The 20,382-nt window shown below is 39.3% G+C and overlaps 1 protein-coding gene across 3 annotated transcripts in view; it reads right to left on the bottom strand.

Annotated features, from left to right (window-relative positions):
• PDLIM3 (PDZ and LIM domain 3) overlaps nucleotides 1–20,060 on the bottom strand; it is a 29,831-nt gene extending 9,771 nt beyond the window's left edge. For 2 of the 3 annotated variants that reach the window (XM_024131425.3, XM_028482137.2), the window contains exons 1-4: nucleotides 19,871–20,059; nucleotides 10,848–10,999; nucleotides 9,109–9,193; nucleotides 1,072–1,139 (exon numbers count right to left, since the gene is read on the bottom strand). In XM_024131425.3, coding sequence (XP_023987193.1) covers nucleotides 1,072–1,139; nucleotides 9,109–9,193; nucleotides 10,848–10,999; nucleotides 19,871–19,963 — 398 coding nt within the window. In that variant the 5' untranslated portion in view covers nucleotides 19,964–20,059. Of the gene's footprint in view, nucleotides 1–1,071; nucleotides 1,140–1,536; nucleotides 1,725–9,108; nucleotides 9,194–10,847; nucleotides 11,000–19,870 lie in introns of all 3 variants that reach the window. The other variant, XM_007116111.4, reaches the window with a different exon arrangement.
• Between the last annotated feature and the right edge of the window lie 322 nt (nucleotides 20,061–20,382).

Genomic DNA, 20,382 nt, shown 5'->3' with positions numbered 1-20,382 from the left:
GGGGCACGAACCCGTGTCCCCTGCATCGGCAGGCGGACTCGCAACCACTTCGCCACCAGGGAAGCCCTTAAATTCAGTATTTTTAAAAACAGGAGGGTTAAATAAAACATTGTGAATTGACTCCACCTATGGACCCCTATTAGTGACACCTGATGTAGATCATTATTCAATGATCCTAACCTGTTAGGATTGATCCAGCCTAACCCCCAACTTCCTTTCTCTGGGCTGATTGATGCAGCTGAGGTCAGAGGAATGGGTTTGAGGTTTCCCGAAGTCACTATTTCCTGATGTGGCAAGACAGGGCATTAATTTCTTTCCTCGTAGGTTGGAATTCAGTTTCTAGAGAAGATTTGAAAAGGATCATCTGAAGATGATCTGTTTCTCTAACTGACAGACAAGAAGAGAGATCTTGCTCATTTTTATTCCAATGTGTGCACAGTTATCCATGAGGGCAACCCAGTAAATCTCTCTGCCTCCAACTTTTTCTTTCTTTATACTTATTTTCCCCAAGTGGAAAAGTTCCTTTGCAAGTGGCTTCTCTTCCTTTGCAAGTATCCATAAGAACGCAAATTTATGTTTATGTAAGAGCTAGAATGAGTGGGATTACTCACTGGGCTCTGATGGTGCAATGAGAATTAGGTGCTGAGATAGGATGATCAGAGACTGTCAGACATGGAAAGCTACACCAGCTTTTCCACGTTTGCCTCACCTGCTTCCTTACTCCTGACTGGGGGCTGGGTTTCATTTTTGTTCCTGCTGACTGGACCTCCTGCCCTGGGATAGGGTATGTCTGCCTGCCTCAAAAGGTCACTGTGTTCTGGATGGGATCCTCAGAGCAGCAGGGGTATCAGTTATAAATACACACAGGGATTGCATAATATTTCACAGCTCTATAATCTGGTCAATATTTACTCTCTTCTCTGCTAAGTGAATTTGTTTCTTTTGCTTTTGGAATAAGCTTCAAAATGAGAAAAGTCACTCCAAACACCTAAGAGTTATGTGTCTTGGTGATTAGTAGGGTTTATTAAAGATGCATGCACTCCAAACTTCACAATCTTAAAGCTTTATGACCTGCTTTGGCCTGGGATTATGAAAGGTTTGGGCCGAATATTGTGCTTGTGTTCAAAGTAGTACACATCCTGTAAAAACAAAGGGTTAAAAAAGTCCCTCAGTGGAAGATTTATATATATATATATATATATATATATATATATATATATTTAGATAAAATTAAATGAACAATAATTGTACAGAAAGGATTATTTACCACCAAATATTGACATGACTAAGAAGGGTGATGATGGAACCAGAGCGATTTCTTCCTTTTAACCATCTATTCACTAAATGTTCGGGAACTGGCAGATTGGACTCCAGAACATTAGAACCATGTTCTAGATGCTTGTCTTTAAGATAAAAATCTGATCGTGCCTTCAGGAAAGTAAAAATAAAACAGCAAGAGCTGGACTTTTGAAAGGATGAGAAGCCATACTATCACCATTAAGAACATGGTGACCAGAAACCACGTGGAGTACTTACTTTTGAGGTGAGCTAGGAATGAGCCCCCGCAGCTGCCCGTGAAGCGCGTCTTGTATGTTGCTGGTTGAATAGAGCCCAATGGGTGAGTTATAGGAAGCGCTCACTACCTGTCTTTTGTCATCAATGTTTGCTGCTGCAACAAAAGGCTGGGCCCTTCTGTTGTACCCGGCACCAATGGGTTTGAACTCCTGTACAACGGCAGACAAAATACACAGCCACAGAATGCACAACAAAGCCGTTAATGCGCAAATCAACAGCATCGCTCTTGTTAATCAAGGTTTCTTTACCACTGCGAGATTAATGGCCAGGTTAAAGGAGGACTGCATTCGCCGTGAACTTTACATGTGCTGTAATCACCCACCAAATGTTCAGGTGCAAAGGAACTCACCTTATTTGAAATATTATAAAATAATTAGAATATTATACCTCTTGTCTGCTCCCTTCCGACTTCTACATCTAGAGCTTTTAAGAAATTCTCATAAGACTCATCTGAATCCAGAAATTATGTGTCGGAAGTGAGATTTTTGGCTTAGAAAAATTATTCTACTTAACATTTTCTTAAGTAGAACTTACATATGCTTTCTCTTCTAGTAATATCTTAAAATTTCCCCCATTTTAGAAAACAGGAGAATAAAACAATCAGAAAGGGAGTGAGCATTTATGAATAACTGTACTGAATCATTATAACTAATCCAAATTTTTTATTCCTGTTTTTTTCTTAATTCCTACAGCAAACAAAATTCTTAATTTGCATTAAGATATAACCTTAAATTTAGAAAAAATAATAGGAATTAAAAGACTTTCCTTATGAAAGCAGGAATAACATTTATAGAAAACCCTCCCTTCTATTGTGATGATTTCACGTTGTGCATTCATGTTTACTCTAATCCCAGAAAGACTTAAGTCAGCAATTTAGAGATAGCTAATTTATATGATTCACAAAAGGATTTTCACTTCATTGCTTTGGGAAAAGGACCAAACTTCAGTCCTAAACTCTGGGTGTGAAACATGCCTGAATGATCTGAAACTCTGTATTACCGTCTTCTAATGTAGGAATCACGTTTTCCAATTTTTATACAGATTTATAATTTTGTACAGTTCATTAAACTTTTTTTTTCTTCTAAGCAACAGAAGAAAACCAAAAGGGAATGCTGAAATACACACAAGCTGATTCTCTTTCCAAATCTTTTCATTTGGCAGAATTAGTAAGATCAGTCTTTACAATATTTTTGCTCACACATTCACATCAACTTCCTTTACTTTTGACTGTGCCATCAGTGTTTCACATGGATCTCAAACAGTACAAACATTTATGATTATTTGAAATGGTTAATGGAGACTTTTGATTAAAAGAATAAAAAGGTCTTGTAATATTCTTATTCGTGTCATTTTTTTTTCTTGTCATTGTAGGGGAGTAAGGTGTGGGATGGTGCTTTTAAAAAAAGAGATTGTATTCCTTTCTTAGGGGTGGAACCACAGTTTTGCATGGTGATTCCAGAGAACACCAATGACTTCCTTTAGAGACCCAAGCAGCACACCGCTTCCTTTTGGTTCTCCTGAGCAGGCAGTTGTCACACACACTCCCTATTCCCCCATCTAGGCCTGTTGGCAAAGCCCACTTAAAAAATAGTTATGACAAGGCAAACGGGGTGCAGCTTCAAATACTAGCCCTGCAGGGTCTTTGACTCCAGCTGCCCCAAATCTCATGGTACCTGAAAATCTGTGATGTGGTAAAGAGGAGCTTTCTCTCATCAACATTGGGCAGCAAAATTTCACAGCCTCCTGAACTTGAAAAGAAGGTCTGAGTTGAATACAAAACCTGTGATTCTATAGTATGATTGAACTGACTAATATCTTATTGATTCAGTTTTTTAATCTCCAGAATAATGCCTCACTGCCTAGAAGTTGGTTGGGTGACAATGTAGTTGCTGATATTAGATAGCAGAATGACTGAAACAACCAAATATGACTTTAGAAAAATACTGAATCCCAGAACATGTGAAAATGTGTGCAAACATTTATATACTGGTACAATCTGATTGCTTTGGCTGATTTAATAATGAATTTGGAGTGGCTGTGTTTTATGATTAACCATTATGATTAGCTGTTATTATGGCATGAAAAAAGTGAATGGCAAATAATCCTAAGTAATGACAATGGCCATGATTCAAGCCTTTGCTCCTCTTTTGGATATGAAAGAAGATAGAAGGCTAATTGCCTAGTTCAGTTTCAGTGGACTATAAATCTCTCAGGTTAATTAAAAGAGTGAATCAGGAAGTACTGAAGGAATCAAGCTTTGTGGAATTTAGCTTTTGTTTTTTTTTTAAACTGAGAGTGATATGCCTTAAAGATCTTGGTATATAGAATCGAATTTACAAAAATTAGGTAAAATAATGTGATGGCTTTATGGGGGAAAAAAATCTCTGCCCTTATTTCTTCTGTCTTAAAATTATAAATAAACATGGTTGGCAACTGTCCTATAAATGAGGCATCTTCTGTGAAAATATTTGTGCAATAATAGTCTCTAGTAGTACTTCCAAAAAGCAGCACATAAGTTAATTAGCTCCAAGCTTTTTCTTTGCCATTTTCAGTTTTAGTTACATATCGCAAAAGTCACAAAAGTGCAATTTGTTAAAATAAAACAGTAAAACTCTATTTTCCACTCAGATCACAAAAGAAAGTGTTTCTAATACAGGCTTCAAACATTTGTATTTAGGTTTTGCAAAGCATTAGTTTATGGGCTGCTGTAGTCATTCCAAAAAAAGCACAATGAAGTGTATACACTAAAGGTAAACAAAACATTTAAATACAGCATGGAGAGGCAACGTTCTATCCAAGTCTTACATCATTGTTGATGGTCAAACAGAATCAAAAGACAAAACCAACGGGAAGTTTGCTATTCCACTTTAATTCCTTTTTATATTTTCCTGGAAAATCATTAGTTATGGAAAATACTAGTAAAAAAATTATGTAGCAGTTAATATAGTCCAGCTCTTGTGTTTATTCACTCAGATAAAAGCATCTAAATCATTCTCATGTCTTAAGAATTCAACAAGTAATCACTGCAGTTAATTAGATTTTTAAATATTATTTTTAAATGTTAGGAGCTCATATTAAGGAGTAATATTCAGAATTAATGGAATGCTAGAGCTGCCAGAATCAAAGCTAAGTAACTTGACAGAGATCTGCTGCCATTGGGAGAATATGCACCTCTTGAGAGCAATCTCCCGCGTCCTTGAAATGACCTCAGCAATGATGTCATTCAAAGACAATTCACCTTTCAGTTTCTTACTTGGATGAACATTTGGTCTGAGAACTGAGACAATAACCGGCTCCAACAGATACAACGTGTTTGATACATGTGTGATAATATACAGATCTATTTATTTATAAGAAAAAAATGCCTGTGAAATGAGGGAAACTATGTCAAGTGATCATATATTTGATGAAGCCACACTGAGTAAATGATGATATTTTATCATGTTTGGAATTTATGAACAATCCCTGTCCCCTCCTCATACTCACCCCTTAAATGAAAAATAAAGCCACCCTTATAATTATTTTTCCTTCAGTGATCTGTTTCAAGTGTTCCCCATATCTCATTGGGGAAGAGTTCGGGGAAATGGGGATTTTATGAAAATTTGTTTTGTGAAGGCTGCCGTCCAATTATGAAAACATTGTAGAATAAAGTTATTTCATGAAAATATGACAATTTCAACCCATACCCCACTAGATTGTGCACATAGTATGTCTTTATTATCAAATCTTTTATGGAAAGGATGCAATCCTTTCTCATTTAGAAAACAGCATTTTTATTTCTGAAAAGCATCATTCCTGCCTTGTGGTAACTGCATTATAATTTTGAATTGTTCAGCGAATATTAAACAAAGATGAGGGTAATGTTTTATTGGAGAATATAAGCTCTGAAGAAGGACAGAGAACTCTAGCACATACCTTTTCTCTAGAGCAATGCGTTGTATAGAAAAATGCACCTGCTCATAGGCCATGTTCAGGACTGTCTGGAAGGAGTTTATCCAATGGCCGGGGGTTGATCTAAACAACCTCTAAAGTTTCTTTTAAGCCTAAGATTCGAGTCTAAATTCATAAAACCAAAATTTAGCTATTTAATAATAGCACGGAAACATGGAAAAATCTAGATATTAAAATTTTGTATCATTATTACTGTAACTGTGTCAGAAAAAGTCCCCAAAGCCTAAACCTATTCCTAGGGGAAAAAAAAAACTGGAAAAAATACACTAACATTTTATTATTTGTGGCTGTACTCGGATGGCAGGATGTAATGGGTTTTTTTCCCCAATGACTATATATTGCTTTTAAAATGAAAAGTAGTATTTAAGTCCAATAGCGAAGGTCAGATAACTTACAATAGAAGTTTGACTTGGGTTGAGAAACAAGAGCTCAAATATTGTATCGCTCAACGGCATTTTACTATTAATATAAGACAGCATTTTATTTTATTTTACTTTATTTTATTTATTTATTTTTTTGGCCGCACCGCGTGGCTTGTGGGGTCCTGGTTTCCCGACCAGGGATTGAACCCGGGCCCTTGGCTGTGAAAGCACGGCGTCCTAACCACTGGACTGCCAGGGAATCCCCTCATATACGATGGCATTTTAAAGATTTAATGGTATTTGTTTTTCAGACTGACACACCTTTGTTGTCCAGAAGGGGTTGCTTTATTTGTAGAAAGAAAAGACATCTCTTTGCATAGCTTTGTATTAATTAAAAAAAAAAAAGAATGCAAACATAACCACAGTTTAGCCTTTCTCCGATCTCAGTCTACAAGTTAAATTCACTGTTTGATGTTTATCAGTGCATTTTGTTCTAGTTTGTGCTATAGGATTTTCAGATAGGAGAGATTATGCTGAAGTTTAGCTATTTCAGTGAAGTGCCAAGTTATGTGAACTGAAGTGCCAAGTTATGTGAACTGGTCATGCATAAATCTGGCCTGAGGTTGGTAAGGAGTCGGAATAGTTTGGTCCTTTAGGGGAAGAACTGAAATGGCCCTTATCTCTGAGCCCTTCAAACACCCACCTCTTGGAGAGGGTGCAAGTAAGAAATTAGTCATGACTCAAACTAATGGAATGTTCAAAAGCTCCATCTGACTGACTTCTGTAGCCCTTAACCCAATGTTCACCTTTTTGTTTTTTAAACCTATCTCTTTCTTTATCTTTTCCCCCTTCGCAGTATCATAAATATCCATACTGTCTGACCCCCAAATTCAGGACACATGGGCTAATAAATGATTGACAAGAGGCCAGAGTATTTAAAATCTGGATTATCTTTTAAAATTAATTCTTAGAATAACCATAGTCATAAATTAATACTCCTAGATCTGCAAAAGGGGCCTCTTCTAGAGTAAAGCTCAGACAATTGCCTTGAAAACTCCAATTCTGGAGAGATGTTAGCAAAACACAGGCTCCAATCATGCGTGCTCTAAGCTCACCCCGTGCTTAATAAAATACATACTTGCTGAGTCACCCACATGCCAGAGGGGGCGCTGCAACATGATCAGGGATCACTGGAGATTTGGTACTTTGGTCAAATATGTGTAGTGGGTCCCATATCTTAGCATCTCGTATCGATGAAACCGGGTTTCAAAAATTAGGAGAAATTGTGAATGGAAATGTGCAAAAGGGTGCAGTACAATTTTGGATGTGTACTCTATATCAGGGGTCCCCAGTCCCCAGGCCGCCGACCAGTACGTGTGTGCGGCCTGTTAGGAACTGGGCTGCACAGCAGGAGGTGAGCGGCGGACATGCGAGCAAAGCTTCACCTACCGCTCTCCATCGTCCATTTTACCTTTCACTCACCTACCCTGAAGAGCGGCACTCTTACCCGACCTAAATATCCCCCTCAGCTTTCATGATTTCTTTGCCTTGCGTGCAGCCCCTGGGGGTGGCAGTAGAACTCCAGTCTGAGAGTTGGCTCCCAGAACTGCGGTGTTTGAATGAAGTTTATCTTTAGGGCCTCCAGTTCCTTTCATTCACTTGTCAGCTATTTAGTGAGCACCTGCTGTGTGCCATGCCTGGGGGACTCAGAGTAAGGAGAACAGACACACCGGTTCCGCCTTCATGAATATTCCATATCCTGCTCACTCCCTTGGGGGCCTGTTTTCTCCTCCTTTTGCTTTTAGTGATTTTTAGGCTCAGGCTCTACCTTCCCGCCAATCAAAAGTCTAGGACAAGGATCTAACAAACTCATTCCCTCTAAAAGTTAAACTACTTAGTATGTTTTTTTCTCCTGGGGTTGGGGTGGGGTTTTTATTTTAACTGCAAATAAGGCTGTAATCCAAAGTAATTTGTAATGACCCTTCGATAGTGATGAGGAAGACATTCCTGGTCTCCAGGAAGCTCTGTGCCGCCTTCTATCTCACTGTCAAGAAAGGCCAGGAGGCCTTCTGATCACAGGCTGGTGGGAGGGGTGCCATGCCCAACGATAATGAGAGCACCCACTTAACTGAACATCTCTGAGAGCTCTTCACTGTGCCAAGTTCTTTTTCTATATTATTTTATTTAAATCTTTAGAAGCTCTATGAGACACATGTACATTTGGACTCTCCATGTTTTTACCAAGAGTAAAGTGAATGGGGGCTTATGGGGGTAAATGGAAAACTTGAAGGACAAATTCAGGAGTTGATGGTCCTGAAAGGGGAAATCTTGCTGAAGCATAGATTATAAATATACTTTCAGTTTGTTTTCATTAGATATATAGAAAAACTACACTTTGGGAATATCTAATCAGTTTAGTAGGGATACTTGTTTAAAAAGGGATATTCAATTTATATATCTCTGTCTCATTAAACTTGGGGAGCTTCTGACCAAGCAGAGGTTCTAAAATCCTTTTCTTGATTACATTTCCCATATAGCACAATTGACGGTTGGTTTAATTGCAGTTTTTTGGAGGTTTTGAAAGTAGACATAGTCAGTTAAGCATCAGATTATTAGATTAATTTAGCTCATTATACAGAGTTGCCTGAAGGGAAAATCCTTTATCTTTTGTAATTCAGCAGCCCAGGAAGCATATCATCATGATTACATAATGCAAAACTCTTCTCCTAGAGTAAACTTAATTATAGAATGCCAGAACTGATCATTAAAGAAGGATGTAACATAAGAGCTGGGTGAAGACCTTGCGGAATTGAAGTTCATAATAACTATTAGATTAGAGACACCTGTTTCAAATGGTTGACCCTATTTTTGTTTTGCTTTGTGTTAACATCTTAAATTTCTTGGATTACCTCATGGTCATTTGGCAGATGTCCATCATAAAAAATGAAAAAATAAGTGGACTATACATAGATATAGCTGACTTTTTCCTGATGAGAACCTATTTGTCTTTTAACAAGGTGTTTGCCTAGGCATACTTCTCTTTCTTTCTTGATGTAAGAAGACACGGATAATATAAATTAATCTCGGAGAGTAAAGACAACCACTTCATCAGGTGGCTTATTCCAGTTTTTTTAATATTTGCCACTTTTCCCTCTTGGAAGGTATCCACATCATTTAAAAGAAAACATAAGGTAAACATTATTTACTCCAAAATTCATACCTGTGGTTCTGATTCTAAGTTGATTTTGAAAGGATGAGCCTTTCCGTCTTCAGTTACCTGTGGAGACCATAAGCGAGTTTCCACCCTGTAAATAAAACAACGTTTGTAAACCCCAAATTCTAATGGTACTTCTAGTTTTAGTATACTTCAATTTCCTATGTTTCTGAAAATACTAACAACCCTAGATACTTTGAGAAAAAGCAATATTCCTTGCTCATTATCCTGTATTGTCTTATTGAATTAGTCTTATGCTTTTAGTGTACTTCTGGGAAGACTTGAATGGATCAAAATTGCTTGGAGGACTGCTATGGACTGAATGTTTGTGTCCTCGCCCCACACCCCAGGTTCAAATGTTGAAATCCTAATCCCTAGTGTAATGGCCTTTGGAGGTGGGGTCTTTGGGAGGTAATTAGGGTTAGATTAAATCATTAGAGTAGGGCTGTCATGGTGGGATTAATGACCTTATGAAAAGAAGAGGCATGAGATCTCTTCCCTCTCTGTGTGAATGCACCAAAGAAGGCCATGTGAGGACATGACCAGGAAGCGGGCTCTCACCGAGAACCCGACCATGCTGGCTCCCTGACCTTGGACTTCCAGCCTCCATAACTGTGAGAAGTAAATGTTGGTTGCTTAAGCCACCCAGCCTATGGGATTTGATTGTAGCAACCTGAACTAAGGCGGGGACATTGTACAGTGTCTGGAGAAAGTGGGTCTCCAGTCCATGTGGGAAGCAGTACGGGACAGGGAGATTCTGGAGGCACACGCTGCAGATGACCACAGGACAAACTAGATCCCTAGATCTCCTCAACTTCCTTCCTGTCCTACCTGGGGCACCACAGGAGGCAGTGAATGATTTGTCAGGTGGATTTGCTGTTGGCATCAAGGAAATGTGCTTTGTCCAACACTTCTCATGTATCTACTTGGGATCATGTAGCTCCTACGGGACTATGTCCTTGGCAGGAACACAGGTTATGCATAGATAGGGAAAGAGTCAATTTCACCTCGTGAAGTGGCAGATTGGCTGACTGATTGTGCCTTTTGGACCACAGCAGGGAAAATTGTGAATACAACAGCAAGAGGATAAACACACATGCTAATAACCACTATTAACAAATCATTATTTTCACAATTCAGTTTCAGATCACGAGTCTGATAGCAATAGATCAATTTCCTAATGTTGTTTTTGGTCAGAAAGGTCTCATTGTCTAAAACCTTCATGTACACGTACCCTCTCATACCTTGTGGGATTCTTCTGGGCTGAATTCAGTACAAAACAGCCAATAGCATACAGGATATTAGCAACCAGATTTTAACATGATCACATCTTGGCAAGCATGAGATTCTTTTAGGAGCATCTCTAAATTCCACTCCACGTTCTCTACCGTGTTTAGAACAGCAGTATAACTGGACATGCTGTTCAGTGTTTATGTGGCCAATACCTTAAATGGTTCTATTTTCATGGTCAACTAACTGCGTTAGTACAGGAAAAAAGTTATTTTGGCCTCTTTCATTATTCTGACATTCCAGAGGATTCTTTTTAGAAATCCTTTGTTAACAGCTACTAGATTGACTGACTTCAGTGAAGAACAGACCAAAGTGGCTGATACATTAAAGAAAAAGCCAGTCAAAATTCTGGGTCCTGTGGATACTCCTCACTGGGAAGATGAAATCATGTATACTTCTGGTTCAGGTTCTTCTGCAAAACAGATCAAATTTTAACACCATTAATTAAAGAGCACCTGTCAATTTTGAGACACAGCTGGTGTGCTGCTGCTTTAATCCTGTCCTGTGCATCAGCGTGAGTCATGGACTCAGTACCGAAGCCATCAATAGCCAGGATGACATCTCCAGGACACAGATTGGCAGCTGCCGCCTTGCTTCCTGGAGTAATCTGGAAGAAATCATCGCACATTTAAAATCAACACCCTGCAGCATCTTCAGTTTTGTGCCCAACGTTTATATTTCACCTTGGTAACATTTTAAATGCTTCACTGGGCAGGACATATTACATCTCACTTAAAATAACTCCTAATTGATCAGTTGTGCTATCTCTATTTTCCCATTATGTGAAATAATTTTGTTTCTTACTAACCACATTTCCTCCAGCATGACATCTCTGATTCTCTTTTAAAACATCTTCTATAACTCCCTGTTTGGATCATATTTTCTTTGCTTTAAAGAAAATAATTTGTTTCTTAGGATTTTTTGTCACCCAGAACTCTGTTTTGGAATAGAAATTTACTACATCTGGGGAGCCTTAATATTTGAACTGAAACTACTTTAGCATCCCTATAATGCACCTGGGATATAGAAAGCTAGAAAGAGAATCATTCTTGTATTAACAAGAAGAAGCCAGATAATATGCAAAATTGTGACTTTTCGTGGACTCTTCAGAGAGCTGAAGGTGCAGGGCAACCAACTAGCTTGGAATCTAAGGAAAGACGGGAGTCTCCAAGGAAAGATAAGCATGGGCTCACCTGTACCAGAGCATGGAGGAAGATAGGGCCAAATGTACTAGTTGTTAAGAAGAGTTTAACTAAAATTATGAACAAATTGCTAAAGGCCAAGTATGAGTTAAGCATTGAGAGTCTAGAACCCGTGGGAACCACAGATACAAGAGAAGTTTGGGTCTACTCACAGTCTCTTCTCCATGAATGAAGAACAGATGGAACAAATAGAAAACAACTAACAAGATGGTAGCTTTTAATTAAACCATACCAGTAATTACATTATATGTAAATGGCCTAAAAACACATCACGTTCTGTTTTTTAACAGAGTTTGTCAAACTAGGTTAAAAAAAAAAAAAGCAACAAGATCTAACCTTAGGCTGTCTACGAGAAATCCACGTGGGTTTCTTTTTTGGCGGGGAGGTGAAGAATGATATGAGAAATGATATGGGGGGAAATGATATGAGAAATGATATGAGAAAAATATGGTTGTTAAATGTTTAGAAAGTGGCATATCTGAAATTATTTCAGATATTTCAAATTATTTCAACAAAAACACGTTGAGTATACACTTAAAGGCAATGATTGTTTTGATGGCTATACCTACTCCCAGTTTTTCTGGGTAAATCCCAACTATTTACGACTGCCTAATAGTCCTCGCCCGGTCTCACCCTGCCTACTTCTCTAACATCATCTCACACCATTCTCGCTCCCCTGCCCCTCCCCAGACATCTCAGAGAGACCTCCCCAGACATCTGACGTAGTTTCTCCAGCCCCCTCCCCATCATTCTCCACTGTTACACCCTATTGTTTTCCTTTATGAAAACAGTTTGTACTTTCATGTTTGTTTATTTACTTGTGTAGTGTCTGTTTTCCCAACTGGAAGTTCTTGAGGATAGCTATAATATTATGTATATTCCTAATGCTTCACAGTGTATGCTCAGTGTTTGGAATTGATGAATAATTACTTGAAAAATGAATGAAATGGACATTTAAATCAGAACTTGTGAAACAAAAATAACTAGTCCTTATATACCCAAAGATTATGGCTATTAATGTCAACCTGTCTTTGTTCCTTTTGCAAGTTCCCACTGTTTAGATCAGAATAATATGTAGAACTTGACTTAAACCTCAAACTGCTCCAGGAATAAACTAGATCATTCCTAATGTTTAACTTGAGGATCAGTCATTAATTCATTTTTTGTCTCTTTGCTTAATCTAGTCATTGATTCGATTTAACTTTGTGGCTCTAAGAGAGATTCAAGATTCATATAAATGAATAAAATTGCTAAAATGACAAATTCTCATGGGTCCTAGATCTTCAGTCTCATCACTAAAATGTTTATTGTACTCATTTCATGTCTGTGATCACCTCACTGTAGCAATCATGATAATTTCCAGAAGGGACAGATGATGGGGGCTGGGTGAGGACAACTGGAGATTATTACATCTCAGCTTTTGGGAGGCATTTCATAGATGTTTTTCCATTTAGAAATTCTCCCACACTCAGAACTGTTAGAAGAATAAAAGTTTCCATCCCCAATGTGACTTGTAGGGCTAAAAATAACCTCAAACTTTTAATTTTCTCTAGCTATAGTTCATCAAAATCAGTACCATCTATTTTTAAACTTCTAAGACCAAAATGCTTTTCTTTGAGTTAAAATATGAGAAAGCATGGCTCAATGTGTTTTCTTTTAAAGCCTCACCTAGCTTTTCTAATATACTTTAATTTGGTTTATATATAATACTCGATCTAGGTTTAGAAGAGCCTAACATTATTTCTTAGCTCTGGTTCAGATGAGTGGAAGGTAGGGTTGTATATATCTGTCTATATGAATTTTTAACAGAGATATCTGGGGTGCTGAACTTAGATACTGAATATTACTAAATGTTATTAACAACGTTAATATGGAAGTGAATAACTATTTTATATTTATGCAAAATATTACATTTGCAAAGCTCTTTCTAATAACTCTCACCATTACAACTCTAAGATAGTCTGGACAAAGAAGGCTGCTTCTCTTTTTCAGAGAACCTGTGGCTTCTCACTAAGGTGGGAGCAGTTGTACAGCTATGTCACCAGTGGTTTCATTAGTTAAATAGGAAAAGTGGTCAATAGTGATGCCAGAACCAACTTCTGACTTTGCGTTCAACCTGGCGATTGATGTCCTGGGACCTCCACATTAGGAGTTGACAAGAAAGAAAAGAATCTGTAGAGAAATGGATGAGAGACAAGGAGAAAACACGATCCTTCACTTCTTAGTTCTCAAGTTCAGCGAGGCTAGTGATCAGCAAATGGCCACTAAACTGGCCTGGTTTTAGTAAGTTAAACTATCTGTTTAATCATAAGAATGTATTATTTTCCAGCATGACTTTATATTATTTCTTTGCAGTTTATTTATATTACTTTATATTATTGCTCACAGTTTATTTTTAACATTTTCACAAATGATGAGAAGAGAGAGCTAAAATGAGGCAGAGTTTTTCAGTGAATCCTTTATTTTTCAGTTTCATTAGGGTCTCAAATGTCAAAAGCATTCGAGAGATCATTGGAAATAGTACTGCTGTCAATCACTTAGCACATGTTTTCTAACTTGTCTGATTAGAAGGATCACCGAGCGTCTTTGCTTAACATAAAGATTCCAGTCCAATCCAGATGACTGGAATCACGAAACAGAAGCTCTAGCAGAGGAACTAGGGAATTTGTGCTTTTTTGTTTTTTTTTTTTTTTTTTACGGTATGCGGGCCTCTCACCGCTGTGGCCTCTCCCGTTGCGGAGCACAGGCTCCGGACGCGCAGGCTCAGCGGCCATGGCTCACGGGCCCAGCGGCTCCGCGGCATGTGGGATCTTCCCGGACCGGGGCACGAACCCGTATCCCCTGCATCGGCAGGCGGACTCTCAACCACTGCACCACCAGGGAAGCCCGGGAATTTGTGTTTTTAACAAGTCCCTTAAGATGATTTCTGTTTTTCACATCAACCTATTACTTGGGTTTATTTGAAAAAAACTAACTTAAATCACAGGTAGAGCATCTATCAATGTCCTATTAACTGTGGGAAACATGAGGGAAGTCCAGAATATCGCCCTGGTGGGATTTCTATATTAAGAATAAAAATGGTTGAAATAGTTATGGAGCAAGACAAGTATATACGGAAGGGCTGTCCTGTGGGCCGTGGATCTAAATAATGAGGAATCCCATTGTTCAGTTGTTCTCCATTGCCTACAAATAAACTTCAGTACCTCACCTGGCACCAAAAGCCCTCCAGCACCTGGCTGCAGTCTACATTTCTAGTTCCATCAGAATCTCTGCAAGTAGCACCTGGGCATGGGTATTTTCAACTTATCTGGGTGAGGCTAATGTGCAGCCACAGGTGAGAACGATTATAGTGTTGTTATACTGTTGGTATTGGTATCTTTTAAGATGAGAAAACTGTTGCTCAGAAAGTATAAGAAACTTGCTTAGGGTCACACATCCAGTGAAAATTTGAAATTCCTCGTGGGTCTGTCTAACTCTATAGCTCAAGCTCCTCCACTATCCCAAAATGCCACCCCTGCAGGTACTCTCTCTCCCCTGACTCTGCCCATCTCTTTGGCCATACTTTTTCATGGAATCCTGGACAAGTTGTATCATTGTAGTTTGTGTTCATGTCTCTTCTGCTGATACATGAACTTCTCAGGGGAGTAGAAACCCATTAAGTGATGACTGTATCCCACACAGTGCCTTCCACATACAATACCTTCTGCGCTTAGTAGGTACTTGTGGGATGTATGAATGTTGGGAACAGATGAACCAGTGCTTCCATGCAGACACATCTTTGTCAAAACACAATTAAGTAGTTACCCCTCTGAATCCGTGGGTTCCGCATCCAGGATTCAACCAACCGAGGGTTGAAAATATTTGAAAAAAAATTCCAGGGAGTTCCAAAAAGCAAAACTTGAATTTGCCACATGCTGGCAACTATTTACATATCATTTACATTGCGTTAGGTATTAGAAATAATCTAGAGATGATTTAAAGTATAGGGGAGGATGTACCTAGGTTATATGCAAATACCATTTTATATAAGAGACTTGAGCATCCTGGGGTTTTGGTATCATTGGGGGGGGGGTTGGGGGTATAGAGGAGTGGGCGTCCTGGAACTAATCCCTCAAGGATACCGAGGGCTACCTGGAAAAAGACTGTATTCAACTGTAAACATTTTCTAAAAGTTCAAATTTCAAATGTAGTTTATATTAAAGTACTATTCAGTGTTAAAGCCTACAAAACTTAAGAATACACTAACATTTTCTATGTTGGTACCCAAGTCCATATATAGCATTCTCGGTTACAGTGATCTTGATCCTGGGTGTGGTCTGTATAGAAAGGAGGGAAGAGGAACTGAGTGGGAAGAGACATAGTGGCATGAGATGTGTACAGTAGTTTTACATCGTGTACACAAAAGAAGCTTGTGCTTTATTCCAAATTGGACCATTTATGAAAACAAACCATCTGTAACTTGGCTGTGATAGTAGATCCACCTTCTGGGTGGTCCAAACCTTTAAGAAAGAAAGAGAGTCCTTAGAACCTTCTTGCCAGAAAAAAAACAGCTGCTCGCCTAGAGATGTGAACCTTAAACTTTATTCTGTGAAATGCCTAGGCCAGCTGTATATGGTGTTTGCAGTAGCAACTCCCTGCCACATGCTGAACATACGAAACTTAAATTCATATTGCACGAAGTAGAGCACACCCTTGCCTAGAAACTGCTTTCCTACAAACCGTATCACAACCAATGGCTCAAAAAATTTTTGGAGATTGTCTGGTGTTTGATTTACCTTACTTCTAATGTTTTTTAGTATACAAAGTTTCACCCAGCTGATTAATTGGATGGTAAACAATTGTAGGGTGGGGACCCTTTGTCCTAATTTTGTGAATTGTAATTTCAGCTGATGGAGAGAATTACTTTGTAAATCCTGCCCCCAGCAGAGGGTGGAGCAGAGGACCACTGTCTAAGGAGCATTTCTATAATCTGCTTTTGTAGAGTGTGAGGAAGCGGAGGGCATTGCTTGTAGGACAAAACTTGATTTAATTGACTTGAGGACTAGATCTCATTCATGGGACTTTTTGTGGTGGTAAGTGCAGGCCTTGGCATTTTCATTCTTTGTATGCTTAAGAACTTATGTAAAACAGACAAATCAATTAACAATAAAACAGTTCTCCTTTTTCTTTATTGTGGAATACTTCTGAGGACACAGTTTGCACCTATTATGAAAATAAATTTATGTCAAAAGTGAACAATTTATTCACCCATATTGTGTCTGTTTGTATTCTGTGACCTGTATGAGGTACTAGACACTGTGCTTGGCACTGAACAGCCCCCAGATTTGCCAGTTGTTGCCCTGAGGGGGGAGCATTCAATCTGTGGGATACAGATGTACTCAACCATCTGTGGTACAAGGCATGTTATATTATAAGGAGAGGTTGTAGGTCAAGAGCTACAGTAATTAAATGGATGAAATGATGAAGAAGCCTGGAGAAGTGCTATTTGAATGGGTTTCCACAGGCACAGAGGACAGTGGAGTGGGTGGGGAAGAGAATGCTGGAGAAAAATGATAGCAGGAGCAAAGCTGTGTTACAGAAATCATAAGTGGTCCAGATTATGGGCACCACTACCTATTTATGGAGTGAGAGGAGGAAAGGAGAGAGGAGGAAGAGAGGGAGGAAATGAACTTGAAAACTTGACCTGGGAGAGAGGGTGAAAGCCATGAATTTCGTGCTACAGACCACACATTTTATTCTCTATAAACTGTGGATGCCACTGAAGGATTTTTAAGAATGGGGAAGATAGGAGCAACCAGCAACCATCTCAAAGATGGCTGGTAAGAATATGCAGGGTGCATTGGAGAGGGGAGACAACAGCTAGGTGTGAAATTAGGAAATCTTGCCTGGGGACAGTGGTAGAAAAAAAGGAAAGTGGTAGATCTTAAAGATGTAGCATCAGTAGGACCAGGTGATGAGTTGCATGGCACAAAACGCCTGTTGGGAAATATCTGTGCAATAAGCAGAATCCTTCACGTGTGTGGGCTTCAGGATGCAGGCTTTGGAGGCAGGCCGACCTGCATCAAATTCTGCCCTGCCACTTGTGGTCATGGACAAGTTAATGAATCTCTTGAAGCCTCACCCTCCTCCTCCGCAGAAAGGGATATTACTACTACTACTCTGATAGGATTATTGTGAGATTTAAGTGAGTGCATATATAGGGCTTAGAAGAGTGCATAGCAGGCAAAAGAGTATACTAACACACACACGGTCTCATTCACTCCCTTTTAACACAGTATAAAAATATTAATAGAATTATTCCACTACCTAATTACAACACTGATAATTATGTTTGTGTAATATTTTTTAGTCTTTTTTCCCAACAATTTTTAGTATTCTTATAATTTCAGTGGAAATACTCTCAATTAGGTGTTCACTAAGGCAAAAAAGTTCCCATGAATATGTTTTCATTTATTCAACAAGAATCTGGTTATGTGAATGGCTTTGGGTACACTTGGAATACAAAACAGTTTAGTTCACCCGCTCTCCTTGAGTTAAATTAAAGAGAAGAGCCGTAGTCAAATGAAAGAATCATATGTGTTCGTGCACTGTTATTGAACCAAGTGTCAATATGAGTGATACAAATTAGTTGAGTTAAAAATTCAAACGGAATTGGCTTCCCAAACAATAGCTGTCATCAGATCAAATATATTTATTGATAGCTCCTGCAGGCAACTGCAAAATGTTAAGTTCTGCTTTGAAATAAACACTGTTTATAATGTCAACATTTCAAACATAAGATTAACCATATTGACATGTTCCACAGTAATAGTGAGATATTTCTTTTATAAATCACTGACAGGATTTCTGTGACGAAATTATTCCTTTAAGGTTTAATATAAATATGGTTTATCCTTTGTAAGGATTCAAAAGCTTATTTCATTTAATATAAACAAATGAACACTATACTTCAGAAACTTTAAAAATATTTCTTTGTAGAGATAATGGAAAGTGTTTCCTTTGGTGAATCCATAAAAGGCATTGCTTGGCCCAGGTCACTGAACCATTTTCTGCCTAATTTACTTAGGAACATTTTTGGGGTATGTTAAGTTTTCATGTCTCATATGAAAACACATGTCAGATATGTTTATATGTTTTCAAAAAATGTAAAACAAAGCTTGAAATTGTTCCATGGTATGCATCTGTTCCATGGATACATGTTTTGAGATATTTTAAAAAGCCATTCATTCTTAGAACTTGTAAGTAGAACAGAATTTAAGAAGTATTACCTTATTCAAAGCCTATGTGAGGATATCAGATTATAAAGTTTACATTTATGAAATATAGTATAAGCAGTAAGGAACAAAATAAAGCATAGTAAAGGTATAAATATTCTGAAAGTTTATGTTTTAAAAGTAGGTTTAATAGGCTTTATATGTGATAATTAAAATAATAATAATTTTCTGTTAAGACAAAAACATGTTGGAAAAAAGATCAACTAGACCAACTAGAAATTTACTGACGACAGATCCTGAAGTATCCATTTTCTTTTTTCTTAATTAGACAGTACTTTAGAGAATATTAAGTAAGAAAAGCTTGACTTTGATGGTCAAGTATTCAGAGTTATTAGGCTGAGGATGGTTTTCCATCAGGTAAATGAAACTATCTGACACATTTTCTTTGTAGTTTGAGTTCTAGATGATGATTTCTAAGCCAAGTTCTAGCTTTGGAAAATATTTATTCAAAATGCCTGGAAACCTAGGAATACAGATTAGTGATATTGTCCCTGTCTGGGCTGGTATGAGCGCCTCCAACTTGGCCAGCCGAGGTCTTGCCCTGCGAACAGCGCCCTGCTGAAGTTTTCCTCCAGGCAGGGAAAGCGCTCAGTTGCCTGTCTCTCTCCAACAAACAGCCACCGCTGTCTCTCCTTCTCTGGACCCCATCTCATTTGTTACTGAGAGGAGACCCGGAGTGGAGGGCGAGAAGGCAGCCCACCTCGCAGCCTCGCCTTCTCTGAGCGCAGGGAAACCACGCCGTCCGTTCGTCTCTCCTCGGAAAGTTTCTGGAGGCCAACAGGCTGCAGACAGAGACCACTGGAACTGACTGGATTAATTCTCTAAGCTGCTCTGCATCCTCCAGACCTAGTTTGCCAAGGTGCTGCCCTCCCTCGAACCGTGAACCCGAAGCCGAGGCCCCACCCAGCGCACCCCAGTGCCTTGCTGGCCACTCTTCTCTCCAGGGGGGCCCGCGGCACGCCAGAGTCCCCGACTTGCAGTAGAAGAACGGAAAACACCTACCCTGGTGATGATCAAAGGCTGGTTGAAGTCTATGCCCCCTGAAAGTCTGAAGCCCCAGGGCGCAGGGCCCGGCAGGACCACGTTTTGGGGCATGGTGCCTCCTGGCACGGCCTTCCTGGGGCGGGGGCGCAGCAAGTGTCCCCGAGCAGAACAGCCCACTCTGCTCCTGGGGCAGTGTCCTCGCCGGACCGCGACTTGGGAGCTTTATCCCCGCTCCCGAGTGACGTCACTGGCCTCCCCTCCTCCCCGCCTCCTCCCACCAAGGAGAGCTCCAACTTTGGAAGAAGGAGACGCGCCATACCCGCGGGAGTTTACAGACGCGCACCCGGCCGGCGCAGCCTCCCAGACCTCTTGGGCGGACGCTGAAGGAGGCTTCGGGTTACAACTCCCATCACTCTCTCTTTTTAACATCTTTATTGGAGTATAATTGCTTTACAATGGTGTGTTAGTTTCTGCTTTATAACAAAGTGAATCAGCTACACGTATACATATATCCCCCTGTCTCCTCCCTC

This window comes from Physeter macrocephalus, chromosome 20, assembly GCF_002837175.3.
Source record: "Physeter macrocephalus isolate SW-GA chromosome 20, ASM283717v5, whole genome shotgun sequence".
In the NCBI taxonomy this organism is placed as follows: Eukaryota; Metazoa; Chordata; class Mammalia; order Artiodactyla; family Physeteridae; genus Physeter; species Physeter macrocephalus.
This window is presented reverse-complemented; position numbering and strand designations above follow the sequence as displayed.